Consider the following 21,799-nt stretch of genomic DNA (forward strand, 5'->3'; position numbering starts at 1 on the left):
CATCTTAAGCATTGCCACTTACATAACATTAAGTATATAAGCTTTGGTGGGTGTTTCCTTTGGTTATCAGATTTAATCGTATTTGTACAGGCGGTGCTTGTACGCTGTGTTAAATCGAAACTGTTACATTGCAGGTGAAATCATTCCCTTCTTCCTGACAGGTTAATTATCAACAATAATGGGGTGTAAATAGACCAGAGGCACAGCACAGATAAACTCAGTTTGGTAGCACACAGTGAAACAGTCCTTTGTGTTTGCAGTCCCTCCCTTGTGTGTCGGCTGCGTAGAAACCAGAGACACAATAATGGAGCTAGTGTCCCCAGCCTGCCGCTGCTGCCATGACGAGAACTGGCTGTGCACAAGAGGACGGGGCATGGCCGATGGAAACGAGAGAACAGAGTGTGCAATCCCTCTCAGAGCCCGATGGGGCCTGGCCCTGTGGGCTCAGCACTCAGTCCAGTTCAGGCTTTACGGCCATTTCTGTAGTGACAGGAGGGGGTCAGGTTTGACATTTAAAGATTTTACTTACTGGACGTATGGACGAGTCAGACTGAGGTTGTGGGCTGCCTGCTGTCACAATACTGACACTATTAAGGTCAAATGCAGACAAGGTTAAAGTTAAAATATGATGCCTTGAGTATTTGTATGTTTTGCAAAGGAGCAACAAGTAAGCGGAAATGTTTGGTTTCATAAGTAGGAGTAATTATCCTGGTCAGGGATCTGACCTTCAAAATAAAAGCTGCTTACAAAAATGTTATAACTCAACAATTTGTTTTGTGTGCACTTGAGAAAGGCCCTCCTGTGGAGCTGCTCAGACTGCAACTAAGGAGTTTCCAGGTGTGTGTTAGTCTGTGAAACTCTCTTACGCATGAGCACAGTGAAACGTCCCCAAATAAATGAAGGTTAACAAACACACTGACTGAAGTGAAATTTCAAATAATATCTGTCTCAGAATACATTTTAAAATACAATCATGTGTGCTGTGTTTTTAACCTAAGCATGTACTTTGAAGATATACATTATGCAGGACTTTCCAAAAAAACAATGTTGCCTATAGACTCATACTGAAGTAATCCCTTCCAATCATCCCTTGTGATCCTTCTGAAGTGAGTGGCAGTGTGTTTATCAGCACACTCTGAAGGAGAGTTGGCCTGTTTTTCTGTTGGACAGGTACAGTGAGTGTTTTGACGCATGTCTTGTGTATTATTAATGAAAGATGACATATGTGGGGTCAGATTCAGACAGTGCTCTGAATTGCTCATTTTAAAGGTGCCAGTAATTCTGCAAAATGGTTCCAATGTATTATTCTGAATTAATGAAACGATTAGTTGACAGATGTCCAAAAAGGAAATGTTATTGTAAGTGTCAGAAAGCAAATTCAGCTGAGCGATGGGAGCCGGGATTAAGCTAATTTAAGAGAAACTCTGAAGTCTGAAGATGTTCTTAAACATGCACTGGGTGGGAGTGTTTCCTCATAACCTGTACATGTCACCAAACAGAAACACATTCGTAACATTGGCAGATTTATTAGGGGTCACGTGGTATTAACCATGAATGGAATGAGTCAGTAACTCGTCTCGTCACTATGGCTCCTCACTGTTTCTGTAGTTAGATGGCTGGCAGCCACAGCAACAGACCGATCACTTTGCATGTCACAACAAACACAGTGAGCTTTGTGAGGCCTGGAGAGCTGCAGATAACACACAGCGAACGAACATAAACCTAATCTTCCTACGAAACAGCCAGAGCCTTCTACTGAGGGACGAGGCCAATATTACTCACAACACGTTACTCTGATTTCAAGGTTTTCCGAACTGAAACCAAAGTCAAGAGCACTCTTATCGGGCTTCAGATTAGCGAAGCATGGAAATAAGACTCTACAGGAGTGGGGTTGTGCTGCCAGTTTGCCTAAAGCAAAACAAGCTTTAGCTCTCATTTCTCTGTTCACAGTCAGGCTGGGACTAGTGAAGGAACATGCCAATCTGTGGAAAAAAAAACAATAAAACGACAGACCCAAGACATGAGCCAAAATCAAACTATAAACTATAACACAAAGTGATGTTGTGCCTGCCATCATGTTCAGTGCCAACTGTCACTGATCTGGACTGGACTGTTAAGCCTGCTCAACTTGGAGACCTACTAGAACAAGTTTGTATTCAAAACAATAAGCTCACTGATAACACAGCACTTTCACATCAGTCTGAATTTACCAACCACATTAACTATTACCTTTAACACTGTGTACATCACTGCAGTAATTCACACATTCCAAAAAAGGAGATGGACAAAAAGTATCTAAGCAAATCCTCTTAATCGATCATGCTTACTTTTCTAACTAGAATTTCCTTTGTCAAACCAGTATTTCCAAATAAAGTTGTTGCGATACAGGTATTGGAATCGCCTCCTATACTGCATAAAATGCTGGACTGGGCATCGGAAAGTATGCAAGCCTATGGACTGATCCGATAACACATGGTCGATTATTAAAATTGAAAGTGGTTTACACCCAGATAAAGTTTTTCCAGAAGTCAGTTTTTCTTTGCCGCCTTGAAACAATAGCCTACACAGTAAGTTACAACTACTGTTTTGAAGCGGTGAGGAAAAATAGATTATTTGTAAACAGTTTTACTTTAGCCGTAAGCAAAATGTATGCAATAATGGCAGTAGTTTATACTGGCAGGTCCCACTTGTAAAAAGGCAACATGTACAATATTCAAGGCTCTAGATTCAGAGTCTGCTATTTTTTTTTAAATGCAATGGTAACAAGGCGAATCTCCATATTGGCTGATACGCAATTTCAGGTATCAGAATTGGTGTTTGTCTGTTTACAAAGTCAGTACTTTAACTTTAAGCTCTGTTTATCAAACTAATTTATTATAATAAATTGACATAATTCCTCAAGAACCAAAGAAATGGATCATATAACACAAATCCCCCACTAGAAAAGATAAATAAAATATTCTAAACAAACTAATGACAAAGAACAGTAAGTTCCCCTCCATACATACAGTACGAAGACAAAATAATATGTGCTTGATCCTGTAAGGTTTTGCCGCTAAAAAAAATTGCCCTGTTAAAATTATTAAAGTCACACCTACTCCTTCTCCCTTAGCGATAAATCCTCAATATATTAGTATGCAGATATTTTTCATTTCAAAAGTTTAAAAAGTATACTGTGCAGGACTGTCTGTTACTGTTCGTAGATAAGTAAAGTGAGAGTTAAAGCCAACCCACATCAACTCTCATTTGGCATTTGCCTCACTATATTTGAGTGAGTATTTCTTTTTTCTTTTGGTGCTGTGTCTCTTGGATGCCTGCTGCCTACAGTCTGGTACCTGGTTGCTACATTTTTCAAAAGGGGGTAAACGCCTATAAACATCCCACAACACAGAAAATAAGAAAATACAGGCAGAGGGCACCACCAAGCACTTCTAGTGGGTTATAATTGATGATGGAAAGGGACTACTTCTGTATGAGTCTTGTTTTATTAGGAAGGTCCTGCATAGTATACAGTACATTTGGCTAATGGACACAAGCCATCTCCTGCTTCCCTGAAAAGTTCATTCTCAGTGTTTGTAGATACTTTCAAGTGTCTACATCACAAGTTGTGATACATGAACGTGTTAAACTCTCCTCTTTTGGTGATGAATGTGAAAACATCCTTTTGGCGTCAAACTCTGCATAAATTCTACTCGAATTCTGCCTTACTAAAGTAGAAACTGACTCAAGTGCTGTCCCAGCGACAGTGAACTGCAGTGCAGTTATGGCCAGGGGAATATTGGCAGTGGGAAGCTGACTGTTTCAGACTTTTGGCTCTTCGCAGCAGCGTGCGTCCCTGTTCACCCCTGTGGGTCCTGGCAGCCTGTGAGACCTACTCCTCCCACACTGAGAGGAACACACGTTACACAGAACGACACTGGCCAGACACTGAGGGGTTTGAAAAGTGTGTTTGTAGCAAAGTGTCAGCGGCTTTAAAGTCTACCTTGGTAGCTGTCAGTGTGGGGTCTGACTCTTTAGCAGCGGCAAGAATCTGTGGAGCTCACAGCTAAATTACGCTGCATTCCTCGGTTATTAAATTTGTCACCAGATAAACTTGTAGGGATTAGTCAGTGGTAGTACATAGATTTTTTACTCAAAGGTCCAGCGTGTAGGATTAAGTGGAATATTTTGGCAGAAATGGAATATAATATAACAAGCATGTTTTCTTTGGTGTGTAGTCACCTGAAAATTAGAATTGTTGTGTTTTTGTTACCTTAAAATGAGCCATTTATTTCTACATACTGAGCAGGTCCTCTCACACAGACTCCAGCATGTTGTTTCTACAGTAGTCCAGAACGGACAAACCAAATGCCGGCTCCCCTATACGCTTGGCACATGGAGAGAAGTTTCAGTTGGTTGCAATCTGAGATCTCCCTGCTAGATGCCACTAAATCCAATAAGCTTAACCTTTAAGTAAAAGTAGCAAAACCACAGTGTAGAAATACTCGGTTATGAGTAAAAGTCCCACATTGAAAATTTTATATATAATATAAGGTTCAAACAATTTTAGGTAGCTGGCATAAATAAAGGGACAGACGGAACGCAGGGAGAAAATCGCCGAACATAGGCCATGTGATGGTAAACAAAACTCTGCCACACATCGACAGATACTAGAGCTACTTTACATCGACAGTTACAGAATATAAATTTGTTGTCACGTTGTATTGAATGAAATGTTATTCACGGAAGATTACTGTTAAAGTTTCATTACACGCAACAAAAGTCCAAGTCATCTCCAAAACTTTCAATGATTTTTACTAATTCCATGACTTTCAACGCCTGGAAAATGACTTTTTTAGGTTTTCCATGACTGTATGGACCCTGTAAAGTAAAGTACACTAAAAGTACAAATGCTGCAGAATGCCCCATTTCAGAATAATAAATATTATATTTTTGTATTCTTATTATTGATGCGTTCATGTGCTCATCAATTTAATGTTGCAGCTGAAAAAAGAGGAGCTCATTTTAATTTACATACTTTATATATTGCCGGGTAGTTTAATCTATAATAATTCATTATAATGCATTAGTTGATTATATTTTCTAATAATAATAATAATAATCAGAATTTGTAAGGTAACTAGTAACTTGAGTTACAAAATAAATGTAGTGGAGTAAAAGTAAAAAGAAGTATAAAATGAAAATACTTGCGTAAAAGTATCTGAAAATTGCACTTGAGTACATTACTTAAGTAAATTTATTTTCCACCATGGGGATCAGTTGTGTTGTGTTATTGTGTGGTTTAATGCATGTGTTTAGACTCCATTACAGTGGTAATGAACTTCTTGTCTAACTCTGTAAAAAGGTGTATTTTCTGAAATGTCAGACTGTTCCTTTAATCTGCGGGACTTTAGTGTTGTTGTTGTTGTTTACCTGAGCCCAGTGGTTCTTGAACACTATCATGCAGGTCTCTGGATCCACCCCTTTCAACACCAGAGACTGCCCATCATCTCGGTTTCCATTGGCAACCATGGAGGCCATCATGGTGACCGGATCATATGCGAGTTAAACCATGTCATAGGCAGGAGAAGGAGGACATTCCTGACTGCTTACTGGGTGCAACCATAACCACAGGAGGAAGCATAATCACAGAGGTCCTGAGGACGCAGAAAAAAAAAAAGAAACACAAGCAGACATCATTATACACGGAGCCACAAAAAAAGTTGCTTCATAAAATATCAGCACAGATGCACAAATAGGACTGGTGATCGCAGTGCGTTTCTCTGCCTCTGCATGGCTAGACAGCAGCTATGACAGGCATGCAGGAAAGAGAACAATAACAGGCAAAGTCAGATGACTCAGTAGAGGAGAGAAAGAGACGCTCAGCTTTGGTTTGGAGAGTTGCCTGCCGCGCTCTGCACTTCTGACTGAGCTGTCAAATTGCTTTTGGACTACCTCACACGCCCAGAGTGGATTCCTGCAGGCCCCCTGACATCACTCTCATTACAAAAACATTTTTTGACATCACAAGGCGAACGGCGAGTGGGTGTGAGCTACTCTGGCTGAATGTGGGGAGTTAGGAGGGAAAGAAAAGACAAGCGAGGTCCCCACTGCTCACATTCCTTGTTTTTATAAAACAAGATATATTTTTAGTTGAAAATATCCTGAGGGCAGCGTTGCAGATCAGTTCCAACACTCACATTGGCACCATGGAAATCTGAAAATGCCAACTTTTTTCCTTCAGAAAGGAACTACTTTGTTGTTTCTCTTGGCGACGACTTAACTGGAAAGACTGACTCGGCTGAACAAGACAGAAGTTTTCTTTGACAACTCTTAGTGTAGTCCTTTTTCAAAACGGGATAATTTGTAAGTGAAAACTTCAAAGACAAATTCAGTTCTCCGCTATACGGTACAATGTTTACACGCCAGCACTTCAACGGGAAGGATGTTAGGATTTGCCTTATCTCTCCATGTTTCCTCTGCTGCAGACAGTGGATGTGACGATAATCATTACAGTTTGAGATGATGTCATATGTATATAAAGATCACAGCCATGTAATTTAACATGACTTATAAAATCTCCTCAGGAACATTTCACTCACTAAGAGTTTGCAGCAATGCTAACAGTAGGGATGTTCCTATCAACTTTTTTCCATTAAGTCGACTAGCAAAAAAAGCACTCCGGAAATAGTCAAACTGAGCACAATTTAATTAATCAGGCTAAACAATGTCCAACAAAAACAAAATCAATCAATAGTCACATTTTCTAATAACCAAAAGTTAAGTACCAATAAAAAATGTGGCAAAAAGATGTAATCCTGTGATTTTTTTGTTTGTTTGTTTGTTTTTGTTTTTAAATCCAGCATTGTTCACATCAGTAACTAACCGATGCTTGTTTTTTATAAAGCAATATTTAACAAGTCAGTGCACCTCATGCCTATATCTAATTTAAATGTGTACATTAACAAAACAGTAATCCTTTAAACACTACGTTTGAGTGACTAGTATTTCTAGCATGCTAATAGCTGCTAATTAGCACTAATCAAAGTGCAGCTGAGACTGATGGGAATGTTGTCAGTTTTACAGACAGACAGTGGAAAAGGGATGACGTTAAGGCTATTTGTAGGCCAGCACAGAAGTTAACATTGGGTTCTCTCAACAAAAAAAAATCAATGGGGTTTTTCCATTGGATTATGGATTATTGCAGAGAAAAAGCTCTGTGTCAAACAAACAGGATTCATCCCCTGGGCAACGAGGACACGTGTACCAGAATAGTGGTTTAGATATTTCACTCAAAAATGGAAACATCAACGTCATACTGGCGATAGAGGAAAAGTCAGGAGATCACTAAAGTCAGCAGGCTTCATTATCAGGGGAGCATGAATGTCTGTACTCAAATTTATCTGAATTAATCCAATAAAATGTTAAATTCTGGACCAAAGTGGTAGTTCAAACCACTGCCAACATCCCTGGAGTCATGCCGCTATCGTGGCTAAAGAGGACATGACACGGTTTAAGTCTGTCTGCCTCCCACTAACACAACATCAGGACAATGTTAAACACCCACACTAAACAATACAGCATCATATGGACTCTGTCACCACGGGGGATCAACTGTAAAACACGCACCAGCTGCATGCCATAATACCACATTTGAGCCTCCAGCTCCTGCCCCTAAAAGTGCCTCTCAACCAATCACAGCTCACCCTCTTCTTTTGAATCCACTTTGCCACAGTGCCACAAAAACATCCCCACCAACCACAGAGTTTAGGCGTAACGAGGCACACAAGCCGAACTTTCACCATCTGCTTTCAGTTAGAGGAGAGTTGCAGGCTCAGTGGATTCTTGAGAAGGAATGTAAAGCAGCGTGGCGAGTGTGTCAGAGTGTGTGTGTGTGTGTGTGTGTGTGTGTGTGTGTTTCTTACCTTTGCTGAACCATCTTCAATGGGGAGGGGTCGCTAAGCAGACGAGGACCTCATTCTTGTCCTGTCTTCACACAAAAAAAGACAGATATGTCAAAGACAGGAGCAGGAAGTGAGTGTCCGTGTGAGAGGCAAGGCATGGTGGGAAGTGACTGGACATGAGTAAGCTTCTCCGAACGCCACTTGGACAGAGATGGAGAGGGAGGAGGTTAGAGGGAGGGAGGGGAGAGTAGGAGGGGGAGGGAGTAAAAAAGGAAAAACACTGTGAGAGAAAGTCTCCAGGAAGGGAGAAGGTAAAAAAATCAATAAAAAAAATAAATAAAACTGACAGCGGCTGTGTTTACAAGCATAAAACGTACAGAATAACACATGTCCACACTTCATATTTCCACAGGAATTCAACATCTATATCACATCCTCACGATCCCGCCATCATGGGAGAATAACACTATTGTCCGTTCCAATTAGTGTTGTGATGTAATTGGCATCATTCTCAACTGCGAGAGGCCCGTTCCTCTACGGTCCTCTCCAGCACTTACACCAAGCCGTCATGGGAATCATGTCATGTGATGCATCAACTTTAAAATTCTCAAAATCTACTTTTTTTCCCACACTGACCACCTAATCTCTCTGCAGTTTATGTTTTGGTCTGTAAGACTCTAAAAAATGTGGGTTTCTTGGAAAACATGCAACCTTTCATAAAAGCGTGATATCGTGTGAGAGTGAGAGGGAGACAGATGGAGGTGTGTGTGTGTGTGTGTGTGTGTGTGTGTGTGTGTGTGTGTGTGTGTGTGTGTGTGTGTGTGTGTGTGGGTGAGTTGGTTAAAGGAGAGTCATCAAACACTCATTTTGTTTGTCAGGATTGTTTTGTACCTCTCAATGGACTTGCAAATGCAGTTTTTCACCCAGCAGTAAAGTAAAAAAAGCCACCCATGGAGTTGTACATCACCTTTTATGAGTCACAGGGACTTTTTTTGCAAACATACGTGCAATTTTTAGTTCACTCTTGTTCAAGACATTTTGACATGGGGACAGGAGGAGCTCGGAAACTGAACCACCAACTATGTGGTTAAGGCTGACCAGCTCTATCAACTAAGATGCTGCAGCCAGAAACAGAAACAAGACCTGACAGAAGGCTTTCAAAAGCTGACATGTTAATCCTTTATGACTGGGATGATAGCAGTCGTGTAATCACACATCCTACAGTAAGTCTGCAGTGCAAAACTGATATCAAGAGTGGTACACATTTTACATAACACAGATTTTACTAGCATCTGTGTTTCTCCCTTTCACATTAAAATCCTTCAACCCAAAACAATTGGTTTGGCTTCACTAATTGAAATTATACTACAACTAAATGATAAAACCATATGGGTAACTTGCTAACAAAGTGCCTGAAGCTAGCTAAAATTATTTGATACCAGCAAGTCAAATGAATACACGAATCCAGGAAAAGTACGGGAATCAAACATGTCGCCATTACTGCCGTGGCATCTCCCTCATTCCTGCGCGCGTTTGAATACAAGCTGTACTGAGAAGTGTACAGTTTTCTATTTTAACCCTTACCTTTTACCTTCAGAAAGGACTTTGTTTCCAGTAACAACAGCAAAACAGTTTTTTGTTAACAGTCAATCTCTATTCACTTCACAGCGACTAGCATGCAGCTGCCTAGCCTAACATGGCGAAATAAGCAACGTTAGCTAAGTTAACACAGCTTACCGGGGGCTGAGACATCGTATAGGGGCTGCAGTGGTCGCACAGAATAAATTAACTCAATCAACTTTCTGTGGCATCATTGTGAAATATAAAGTTGTTTGCTCTAACTAAGAAAACCTAATGACCAAGAGGTAAATATCATTCGGTCCGCATCACAAGTAATGCAGCCCCTTATTGACTGTGCTAACTAACGTTAGCTAGTAACTTTAGTAACATTACATTACGGCACTTCATCCCTTGACTATATGAGTATGTAAACTTGAATAACGTTACCATCACCATCCATATAAAGTACGTTCAACAATAACTGGGGGCCACCGGCTAACATGGTCAATCCAACCATAATGTTTTAGTAAATAATAGTAATAATAAAGTTTATTTGTATAGCACTTATCAAAACCAACATGGCAAAGCACTTAACACTAAAAAACACTAAAAACACAAAAAAATTTAAAACACATCACAAAAGAAAAATAGAAAAGCAATACAAAGGAAAATTTTTAAAAAGCAAGAAATATGACATTATTGTTATAATGATATGTGTTTAATCATGTCAGCAGGCCGCAGTCGATTGCTACCACAGCAAAGGCAGTGCAGCTAGATGACGGAAAACACATATTGGTTTCTGGACTCATCTATATTTTAGCACCCTATGTCTCCCACAGGGGGACAATAACAGTTTTGTCAAGTTAGCAAATACTTGCTGTTCATGGTACAGTAAGAGTCAGGATCCCACGGTTTCCCCCCCATTCTCTCTGAGGATCCCTTACTTCTGTATCCACTTTAGTCCTCTTGTAAGATCAGTTTTTCAGTTTGGGAGCTTATGAATTTATTTTGTTATTTTGGGGTTCTTTACATTGTTGGTAGTGCATTCAATAAACCAAATAAAATAAATCCAATAAACAGCGTTACACAACGACAAAAGTCCTGCAGAACTAACTGTGTTAACCAGGGGTCAACTGAGGAGTGGTCACTACACTTCTGCAATGACACCATCCCAAAATCAACTGTAACCACCATTTGTGCACAGTGCAAATCAAGTGGCAATTAATTAGCCAGTGGGATACACACAGGTACGTGTGGCCGTACCTATACATTTGCATACTGAATGACAAAATTTACTAAAAATATTAGCAGGTTAAAATGTATAATTATTATCTCCCGTTGAGCCTTTTCTGACCTGGAGCCATGAATGGTTGAATGGGGCTCTTTAATTAAATGGTGTTGAAACATTTTGCGAAGATTACCCTACCTGCTACATCAGCCCATTTGCTGTTATGTGCTTTAATCAGACCCTGTTTATCTGAGTCATTTTTTTCTCTCAGGTTAATTTTCAGCTGTCTCAGTGTTGGTCCTGCTGTGTTGTGGGTTATGCAGACAGGTTATTGTCACAAACGTTCAGTTTCATACGGAGCCCCTGAGGGTTTGGTTTCTGTTATTTTTCAGTGGTACAACAGACTGCAAGATTAGCCTGATGTAAGCTGTGATTAGCTTCTTTCAGACAACAATACACTGGCAACAACTGCCTTCCTCCTCAATTATGCTTCATTAGGTACAAAACCTTTCTGTCTTGTACTATGGGCCAAATAGGTCAACACTTGGATTTATCAACTCAATACACCACAACTGAGACTGAGTACCAGCATCTTATAATATTATGAAATATGAATGTGTGTGACATTTTCCAGCACAACAAAGGCTTGTTTTTGAAAACTAAAATGTGATTTTCAACTAATCTAGTAAAGGGCTTATGAATTAAAGTCATGACCTACATCGTGCTCTCATTTACAGTACCTTCTGTCGAGTTGTCATTGAGGGAGAGCCCGCAGTTACCCTGAAGACACTGCTCCACATGCTCAAAATAAACTGAAGTACAGTAAAGCCAGAAATGGGACAAGCAGAGCACATGCCAAAGTATAAGTTGTTAAAAATACATCTTTTGTGCATGTGTGTGTGAGTCTGAGAGTTGGGTCTTGAGAGCTGAATATTTACATGAGAATGCAGCATTTTGTGTTTATGTTTTTGTCTGTTTACAGTCTCAAAATACAGGCACAGTGATCTCATTACTCCACACCAGCCTTGCTGGATTCTCCTTATTTCCAATTATCCAATTATGGCAATTTCATAATTACATGTATTTGCTACTTCCTCGTCTCCACAGTCGCAATTAACAGGGCAGATAAATCCAGCCTAGGATGCAGATGTAGTTAGCTTACTCATAGACACTTATTATTTTCAAACATGAGAGGACATTTGGACGTCGCAGGGTCACGTTTTTGAGAAACACACAGTGCCAGCACTAATAAACAACATTCTCTGACTGTAATTCAGTATGCAATAATTCTTTTCTAAATGTGTATTAACATTGAGGACTATGGATTCCTACCATCTAAATGAGAATAAGGTTTACTGCCAAGTAGATTTTTACATGCAAGGAATTTGTTCCATTACTTACTTTTATCAGCCTTGTTTTTGAATGATTTGTTCTTTAATATGCCTCTAATATCTGTGATAATATTTACATGTTGCTCTTTTTGACATGGTTTCGGGTGCTGTTGACATTTCCTCTCAAGGAAACAGAAAAATAAATACATTTTTAACAAAAAGGAATTTGCCTTGGTAAATTAGTGCATAACACTTAATATATTAAGAGAAAGAAGTAGCCTCCTACATAAGTCAATTATCCTAAAGAGATTTTATTTATATTTTTGTAATTAAAAAGGGTATAAATATATTAAAGGGTGTAAATTATTATGTTTTTAAAATGAAATGTACATTGTTTGAAACTAGGAGGATGGATTGTGGCAATGCAGATTTTATTTTTATAGCACATTTCATTACATGTAAACTCAAAGTGCTTTACATCGAATGACAACAGATAAAAGAAAATGTGAGAACATGAGCAGCAAAATATCGACCAGATGTCTAAAACAATATCTCAGCCACAAAATTTTTGGAGAAATGTGTTTACTTTGTTATGTTTCAGCATCTTTTAAAGTCACATTGATTTGCTGGAGGAAAGCAGAATGGTAACAAATCAAATCAGGGTCAAGAAACTAGTTTCTAAAATGCCATTAGGGATAATTCACTACACTACACACAGTGTAGTGTTTTTTAAGTGAAAAAAAGCTTTGGTGCACTGACTATCTTCCTCTCTTCTCCTTCAGTCTTCATCTTTTGACTTGTTTTTTACTTTTTGATTTATTTGATGTTGGGCTGTGACTGAAGGTTTTACAAGTCTAGTACTCAGTAACACCAACAGATCTAAACTCGCTTCTTTTACTGCTATTTTTTGTAATGTTACATCATGTTTTAGGGGTTCTACTTCATGGTGGACGCCTTCATTTATTTCTGCCGGTCTGACACAGACTGAATAGCAGAAGTGGGAGTAAATCACATAGTACAAGTCTCAAATTAGTGTGGTGACAAGCAAGAAACGCATATTGAGTCCCTGCTGTAAGTCAGCAAATCGCAAGTGAAGTCATCTGAAATTTTGACAATGTACTCCAGTTTCCACAACAACCGAGAATGGGGCTCCAAGGTTATAACACAGCCCTTTAGCTCTAAAGGACTCTCAAGTGAAAATGGAAGCCAATAAGCTAAACAGACACATTCACGTACTCTTCTTTGTGTTGTGGTGGTTGCTTCACAGATTTTTCAGCTGCAGACATTACATATTGCTGTTCTCATCTCACTATCATCATCATAAACATAATCCTTTTATCAAAATTATATTATTTTTGAATTAGCTCCCATCAAGCTGGTTGCCGTGTCCAGTAGGTTGCCAGGTTTTCAAGCATTGCACTAGAAATCACCTGATGTGTTTCACGTGTTTCATCTATGTTTCAAAAACAAAACATAACTTAGATACTGAAAATGATAATAATAATAATTAATTTTAAAAAAGTCATTTGGGGTCTAAAGTCTCATATCATGAATATCCAATTCAACGTTACTCTTTTATTAGTGTTAGCCAAGCAAGTTTCAGGCCCTCATATTGCAAATTGTGACAGATTCGAGTCAAGTCATGTGACTCAGTTTCTTCCACCTCAGCTGAATAATGCTCACATAAAATATGAACGCTAAATTCAGGAAAACGAACTAACTACAAAACTTAAAGCTGTAACAAAGCCAACTATAATTTCCTTTTATTTTGTAAAAAATTAATGGACACAATACACCATTATTCAAAGCCCAGTTTCTTCACACGTGCCGTGCAACGTTGAGTTGCTGAACTCTTATCCACAAAAAAAAGTGTATGACTAACCCTTATTGTGAAGGAATTTGATAACAGATAGGAGTTGTTACAAGCAATTTGTTTTGCCTAAACATGTCATGCCTTTTCCAAGTTGTCAGCTGCAAATTATTTCATCAGTTAAAGTCATTATTTATTATCACTGCACAGACAGCCGAAAACTAGGAATTTTATTCTATTTAGTGGTGGTTGGTTTTACAAGGATTATTGCATAATAAGCAACAGGCTCATCTCCCCACTCCCAATGTAAACATGATGACAAAGTGAGGACATGGGCTTGGCTGTTGTGTTGCGCCTCAGTGTTTTTGTCAAAGTAGCTCGCAATAATCAAAAGCAGAGAGAAAGCCCGAGGCTGAGAGGAGCAAAAGCAAGGTAAAAAAAATAAAAAGAGAAATGCTCACCCTCGAGGGGTTTTGTCTTTTTTTTCTGATCTGGTTTCTGGTATTGTCAGCTCTCTGCCATCTAAGAGGCTTTCATACACACAGGCGTGGTCTGAACAAATAGCTTACAGGCATCACACACCCTTAACTCAGAATAGAGATCATATTTCACACTAAAGAGGAGTTTCAAACCTCAGTCCAACAGCCTTTATTAATGAAAAGTCAGATAAAATGTGATTTAAGCATATTTCAGCGCATTTCTTTACTAAACTTGCTTTGAGTCTACAGTGGGGTGTTTGTGGTGCTAGATACTAAACTGTAACGTCCAGCTGAGTTTCATTTCCCTTGATGCATCCTTATTATAAATATAGAGAGACCAGGTGGCAGTCATGGTAACCCACTGACAGACAGGCCCATTAAAGTGATAGCAGCCGATGAAATATTTAAGAGCTACAGGTGAAGCCATTGAAAGGACGGTAGAGCCCGGTCTGATAATTTATAGTGTTTACTTTCCTAATCCAATCAACACCACAGCAGGAAGGAAACAGGCCATTCATTTTCTTATCTGTGTTTCTATTATTTCCCTCAGTGACCGCTGTGTCCGATCATTTATCTTAAGGAGAAAGACAGATTTAGATTCAACTCATGTTCAGAGCAAATTGCAAAGTTAAAAATGACACAAGGATATTTTAAACTATCAGACATCTATTGGTTTTTTTGCCATTTTTCTTTTAAATCTCAGAAAAGACAAATTCATTTTAAAAATTTAAAAATAAGAATACAACCCAAATCCCACATTCTTAATCAATAATTCCCCAATCCTTTTTTTGACAACAGCAAATAAATTTCAAAATTGTCCAAATATTGAATCTGCATCCAGAAGGGTATCCATAAACAAGTACTGCAATGTGGGATAAACTGTTTTAAATTGCCAGTTAGAAGAGTCTTTTTCATGGTTTTCCCTGAACAGCAATGGTTAAAGGGGCTCTGCAAAATTCAGAATTCAGTATTTAAGAAAGGATTTCTTCTACTTTATTTAATAATGGCACATTACTTCTAGCTCTTTTGCATTGATGTATTTAAAGATATTGATACCAGAACCCAAGATGGTGGTTATTCAATCTTATGAGAAATACTCACCAGGTGTATATACCAAAGAAAAAGTTTCTGGCTTCTGAGTTTTAATTCCACTGCTTGCAACCGACTGAATATACATGGTAGTGTTTCTCCCGTTGGCTCTGCCCTTGAGTTCACATGGCTCATAGACTAAACATCGTGATGACGTCACAGATTTTTAAATCGCTTCTCTCAGCTCAAGGAAATTTTTAATATAAAACCCCCATGGATCAAAAACTCATCATAGATTCATAACTGACCTTGTTTGTAGTTTGAGGTGTCCAGTCAACAGTTTTACAAACGTGTCTTTTATAATGATGGTCTACAGGGAAAATGGTTTTTGGGATGCACAGGATGTTTCATTGTGGTACGGCGAGTGGCCGCTGGGAAAAATTGGAAGCAAAGCTGAGCGGTGTTCCTGGGGGCCAGAGATCAGTTGACCACAACAAACCAGGGAAAAGTTCGGATTACAATACACACACAGAGGTAGTGTGACATTTTCTGCTTAGGAAACCATTACTCAACATACCTTACATTGCAAATAGCTGTTTGCAGCTATATTAATATTCTGAATACTGCATACAGACCTTTAAAAATGTACCTGTTCGGGACATATAATAGGAATAAGAGAATGAAAGAGAATAATTTAAGGAGAATTTCAAATACATTTTGATATAAGTTTGCTATTGTTAAAATAAGCCAACAATGAACCTCAATGTATCATATATACATAATTTTCTGTATAACCCCACAAAGCTTGTCTGTTTCCAAACAACACAACTCAACATGTGCTGAATAATGAGTGTAAACAGCTTATGAGATAAGACAGTGATTATGTAAGCAGATCTATAGTGTTGTTGCTGCGGGTCTGTGGATTCTCACACGCTCATGAAGGCTAACAGGGTGTTGGCTGATGTATTCATCTCCAAACAGGTTTTAGAAACAGGCTGTTTCTAACATATTGCTCAGTGATCACGCGATTCATTAGCATGTTCAAACACACACAAGGTGCTTAGTGTAGCCAGGAGGGGAGAAGATGAGTTAACAGGAAACACCCAGTAGGGAAAAATACGCCGTTCAAAAAAATGAGCTCACTCAAAGAAGTAGATAAAGACTTAAAGAGGCCAACTAGAGGACAAAAGAGCCCTTATACCCCATTGTTAGGATCAAAGACGTGGCCAACTTCACATGCTGCAGCTCTCTTGAAAGAGAGCTCAGCCTTCGGTAGAGGGAGAGGCGCTTTTTACTGCAGACAGGTGAGATAGCATCCTGCTCCCTGCCACTGATATTTGCAAAGTGAAATGTCAGCTCTCACCCGTGTATGCACGAGTCATTGCATGTTCCGTATATAAAGTGTGTTTACAGTTTGTATTGATCTTTCTTCAGCAACCCAGGGATTAAGATGTTACCTTGGATAACACTGGAAGGACTGTAGAAGATAACTCATAGTTTCCATGCATTTTTCCAACTCCTCTCTTCATATACATGCATGCATATTCCTTATTACAGCTTTTATTACAGCTTTGCCAAAACAACAAATCTATGATGGCCTAAGACTTTTTCACAATTCTGCATTTCTTTTTTTTGTTTTGGGGTTGGGTTTTTTTTTGCCTGAAAAAAGTTAAATTTCTTTTAGACAAAAGACAAAAGCTGTGTTCAAAACTGTTCCCTATCACAGAAATAGTGCACTATATGGTGTGCTTGCCATTTTGTAGTAGTGTTCAAATTCTCGGCGGTTAATTGCACCGACATTAAAGTGCACTATAAAATGGCCACAATGCAAATTTTTGTGTACATACGATGTACCCTACATTTTACTCCCAAATTTAACAATGCAACGCAGTCATGTATTTCCGGAGTAAGAAAATTACAGTGTGGTGTCCGAAATCTCGTTCAGTCATTCCCTATATAGTTCGAAATTTAATATACACTACGTAGAGAATAGTGAGTGAGCGAGTAAACAGTTTCGAACACAGCTTAAGTTCTATGGCTCTGCGATGCTTTTGGAGACAGAGTGGTACTCGGTACTAAATGCTAACACTAGCGACTTTTTCATAATACTGATGTTTAGTAGGTTAAACATGTTCACCATCTTGGTTTAGCGTTTCAGCACGCTACCCAGGGGCGTCGCCAGGAATTCTGGGCCCCATGAAAACATATCTCATTGGGCCCCATCACTACGGCCCAAGCCAACCCTGTACAATTGTTATAACCACACCTGCATTAACCGATGACCCATTAAAAGCAATAAACAACTATAACTTTGTTTTACACTCCTGAAAAATGTGAGAGGGGCCTCTGAGAGAGACTCCACATTTTTTCTAGTAAGGAATTCTGAATGTTTGTTCATTAACTCAGACAATTTTAGTTAACTTATTGCAGTCACTACTTAAAGAGAAAAAAATGAAAATAAAAAAATAATTTTTATTTCAGGCCCAATAAGGGCCCCCTCCCCACTTGGGCCCTGGGTAGTCAGTCCCACTTTTCCCCCCACTATGACGCCCCTGACGCTACCAATTACTTTTGCAGGGACTTGGTCATAAAACAAATACGTTCTGACCTGATGATGGCGTCTGGACCAAAGTTTTGCACCAACCACAAGAACGTCCTTGCCAGCCTGAGAGTCACACAGATATTTAAATCAGCCTTAAAGCCCCAACATGTGCAACTGTAGAATGTAAACACATCATAACAACCTTCCCATTTATCATAACCAAAATGTTACAAATGCTTTCTATGACAGGTCACAAGACATGTTTCACTCTATGTCCCTCTGAACCTCACAGGCTAAATTACCACATTGTATGTGCACAATGTGGGCTGGTGACATCATTCCTACTTTCATGTTGGTATGAGGCCTCAGCCCGTCCCCACACTACAATAGGCGTCTGTCAGTGATAAGAATGTGTTCAGTGTGGGTATATCCTATCTCCGCTCTGCTGCTTCCTCTAAAGCTCGTTTGCATCACGTCTCAATTGCCGATAAAAGAAAAAAAACATGTTTGCGTGTGGAATGTGAGATACAGCGCGTCTGTGAAGTTCACAGATGTTTATCAGAGATGATGAGAGCAAGCTGCAGCACCGACTGCACTCGTGTAATTAGCCAGCTGGATGAAAAGAGGATTTTGAAAAGCTACAGAATGTATACACAGCACAGTACACACAGCTAACCCAAAAAACTTTGAGTTTGTTTTTAAAGGGAATACAGAGCATACCAAAATGCCTGTCGGGCTCATCTGTGTCAAATATTTGTTTGGGTGTGGATAACTAGCGAACCTGTTTTTCTTTTTTCTCAGTTCCATTTTTACGCTTTTAAAACTCTGCCTTTATTACAAGTTTGGCTGAGGAAAGAAAATGTTCCCTAGTCTTCAGGTGACTGAACACTTCCCAAATATGGCAACACCTTTTTTTTTTTCAAAAATATTCAAGGCAATTGGGATGCAGACTAATGTAGTAACCCTGGCCTCTTACACATTGTGCACCATGATGTTTTACTACATAAGTGATGAAAAAAGCAGGCTGCATGAACGTAACTTGTGCCTTCAGTCTGGGTCATTGTTAAGACAACAAAAGTGGTTCAACCTGATTCAGTTACAATCTCTATTCTTTTCTCTCTAAAGAAAAGTTTTTTTAAAAAGGCACCGCAGAGAGTTTTCAGGGGAAAGAGGGTCATTCTGTACTAGGCTGAAACATACGTTGGCCAACAAATACACCAGTATTCAGCCTACTTTTCACATACATAATGGTTGATTTCTACAGGTATGTTTCGAAAGAAGTCTAAACGTCGTTAGCTTAACCGAGAATATCAGGGCGCATGGAAAGAACAGCTAGCCTAGCTTTCAGTATTTTTTTTTTATCTGTATTTTTTAGGGTGCATTCATAAATCATATCTGACACTCTACATTAAAATGAGAAAGAGCTGTTGTTCCAAAAAATGGAGCGTTATATTTCTACATGTTGCTCTGGATCAGTGGTTCTTAACCTTGGTTCGATCAAACCCTAGGGGTTCGGTGAGTCTGTCTCAGGGGTTCGGCGGAGCCTCCGCCGCGGAGGTCAAGACACACCCGACTCATCGTGTCAATTCGTGATGACACGCCCCGCTTGGCCATCACTGGCTGCAGATGATCACGTTACATTGCTTGGCCAATCAGTGCTGCGGGGAATCATGCACGGTTCATTTTGTGCACCAGTAAAAAAAAACATATACCTATGTCTTGAATTTGAAAAAAATCATATTTTATTTTTCACTAAAGAAGGGTTCGGTGAATGCGCATATGAAACTGGTGGGGTTCGGTACCTCCAACAAGGTTAAGAACCACTGCTCTGGATAACCAAATGGTACGTTCCAACAGCACTCTAAATTTACAAAAAGATATAGAGATATAGATAAAGATATAGATGTAAAAGTGGAATCAACCCTCTAATTCAACTCTTGGAAAGAAACCCCAAAATACTGAACCAATCTGTTCATACAAAAAGGGGTTAAATACAAGGTGACGGTGACACTTTAATACTGCTAGACACCATAATGCCACACAGCTTTAATGTTGTCTGTTCTCAGGGTCAGCGTTGGGGCATGAGTGGGTAAGGTGGGGCTAATCCCAAACTCGAGACAAAGCTGAGCTGGCTGCGTCTGTGATAGGAATGGGGGGACAGGTTAACACACACACACACACACACACACACACACACACACACACACACACACACACACACACACACACACACACCTGCTGTTACAGTGACTGCAGCACCTGTTCCTCTTAAATTTCCCACAAGTTATACTTAATGTATACTGCATTTAAATGACTAACTCACAAAAAAAACACAACTTTGATATATGTTTTTGCAATAATTGCAATCACACACCAGTTAACTTTCTATTGTTTATGAGTTTAAAATGAAAAATAAAAGCAAATTAAAAAACACTACTTTCAAACAATCAGTAGCTCTTAGTATAGGTGAAGCTAATCCGATCAATCACAAACTTGTGACCCGCACCTATAGGCCTACATCTAATCACATTAGTATGACCATTAGTCACAGTCTGGCATGCTGCGATGGAGACTCACAGAGATCCTGTGTGTGAACATATTGGTTGCAGGTCCGAAAACAGATGTTAGCCAAAAAGATTTCCGACCAAATGAGCTTTAATTCACCTCTTAACACTGCTAGTAATCATACAGATGACTGATTAGCCACACATTCCTCCCATTCCTCAGAAACTCATATCATAAAGTTTTAGCTACACTCGCATTCTTTGCTGCATATCAGTGTTTATGTTCAAGCAAGGGAGCAGTCATAAAAAGTGTGGAAAATCGCAGAGATTTAAATTTTTGCTGCGGTCTCTGGAGTGAACGGATTAAGAGGCAGAGACTCGCAGCATGAAACCAATTATAAACAGAGATCAGACGGTACTAATTTAGACACCATCAGAAAGATCTTTCTATGAAATAATCCTAAATGAGAGCAGCGTTGTTAAAAACAACAAAATCACACTAAACTGCTGCCCTACTATTATGAAAACCTCATAATGTCACATCTTTTACATTGACTGCATTAACAAATCCCTTTTAAGTGGTGAGAAACCCTGATATATTTACATCTCTCCCCCAGAGAGCAGCTCAGCTCAGAGTGCAGAAAAGAGTCACTGTTGGTGCTACTGGCCTTTAAAGAGCAACCACATGAAGAGCGTTTTTATGACCACAGCAGCCACATTTGATGATGGCATGCAGACATTTGTGGAGAACACTTGTTCTCATACTGAAGACCAAACTATTTGACAAAAAAAAAAAAACACAGAGATGGGTCAGTTGTTATTATGTGACCTGCAGCATGGAGTTTCAGTGACGTGATAACACATGTTTAATGGGCCGGAAGGGGGATGTGAAAGTGACCATGACCAAAAAAAAAACTCCACACAGGTCATGTGACAACAACTGAAGGATCTATGATAACTAGGCAAACTGCATCAACTGGTTATAAAACAGTACTCTTTTATAATAAGAGGCAAAAAAAGGCAATAATGGGAATCTTGTGTCAGGTTTGTTTCAATTAAAATGAGTTCAAGAGAAAACTGTTTTGAAAAGGCCGTCTGTTGCAGTGTTAAAAAGTTAGTTAAAACAATGAGTTCATTCGTTCATCAATGTGTTGGGATTAAATTAAACTATTCTGATGATCAATCGATTGTTTTGAGACATTTTTCAGGCAACAAGTCTAAAACTTCTCAAATGAAAGGATAGTAGGCTAAAAAATATTGAGATTTTGGACTGGTCACTGGACAAAATATAATATTTGAACGGGTTATCTTGGCATTTTTCACTATTTGTTGCAATTTTATGGGCAAAACAATTCACTGCTTAAATGAGGAAACCCATCAACTGCCAAGAAATTCTGAAAACTACCGTTAGTTGTAGCTCGAGAAAGAAAATA

The 21,799-nt window shown here is 39.2% G+C and overlaps 1 protein-coding gene across 3 annotated transcripts in view; it reads right to left on the reverse strand.

Annotated features, from left to right (window-relative positions):
- The window catches only part of fhip1aa (FHF complex subunit HOOK interacting protein 1Aa), a 39,397-nt gene that overhangs the window by 16,230 nt on the left and 1,368 nt on the right, over positions 1-21,799 (reverse strand). The window contains exons 2-4 of one of the 3 annotated variants that reach the window (XM_042485308.2): positions 17,929-17,985; positions 7,905-7,969; positions 5,413-5,636 (exon numbers count right to left, since the gene is read on the reverse strand). In XM_042485308.2, the coding sequence (XP_042341242.2) occupies positions 5,413-5,523 (111 nt within the window). In that variant the 5' untranslated portion in view covers positions 5,524-5,636; positions 7,905-7,969; positions 17,929-17,985. The remainder of the gene's footprint in view (positions 1-5,412; positions 5,637-7,904; positions 7,970-17,928; positions 17,986-21,799) is intronic. The other 2 variants (XM_042485309.2, XM_042485306.2) reach the window with 2 other exon arrangements.

This window comes from Plectropomus leopardus, chromosome 3, assembly GCF_026936395.1.
Source record: "Plectropomus leopardus strain MGB_pleo_1.0 chromosome 3, ASM2693639v1, whole genome shotgun sequence".
NCBI lineage: Eukaryota > Metazoa > Chordata > Actinopteri > Perciformes > Serranidae > Plectropomus > Plectropomus leopardus.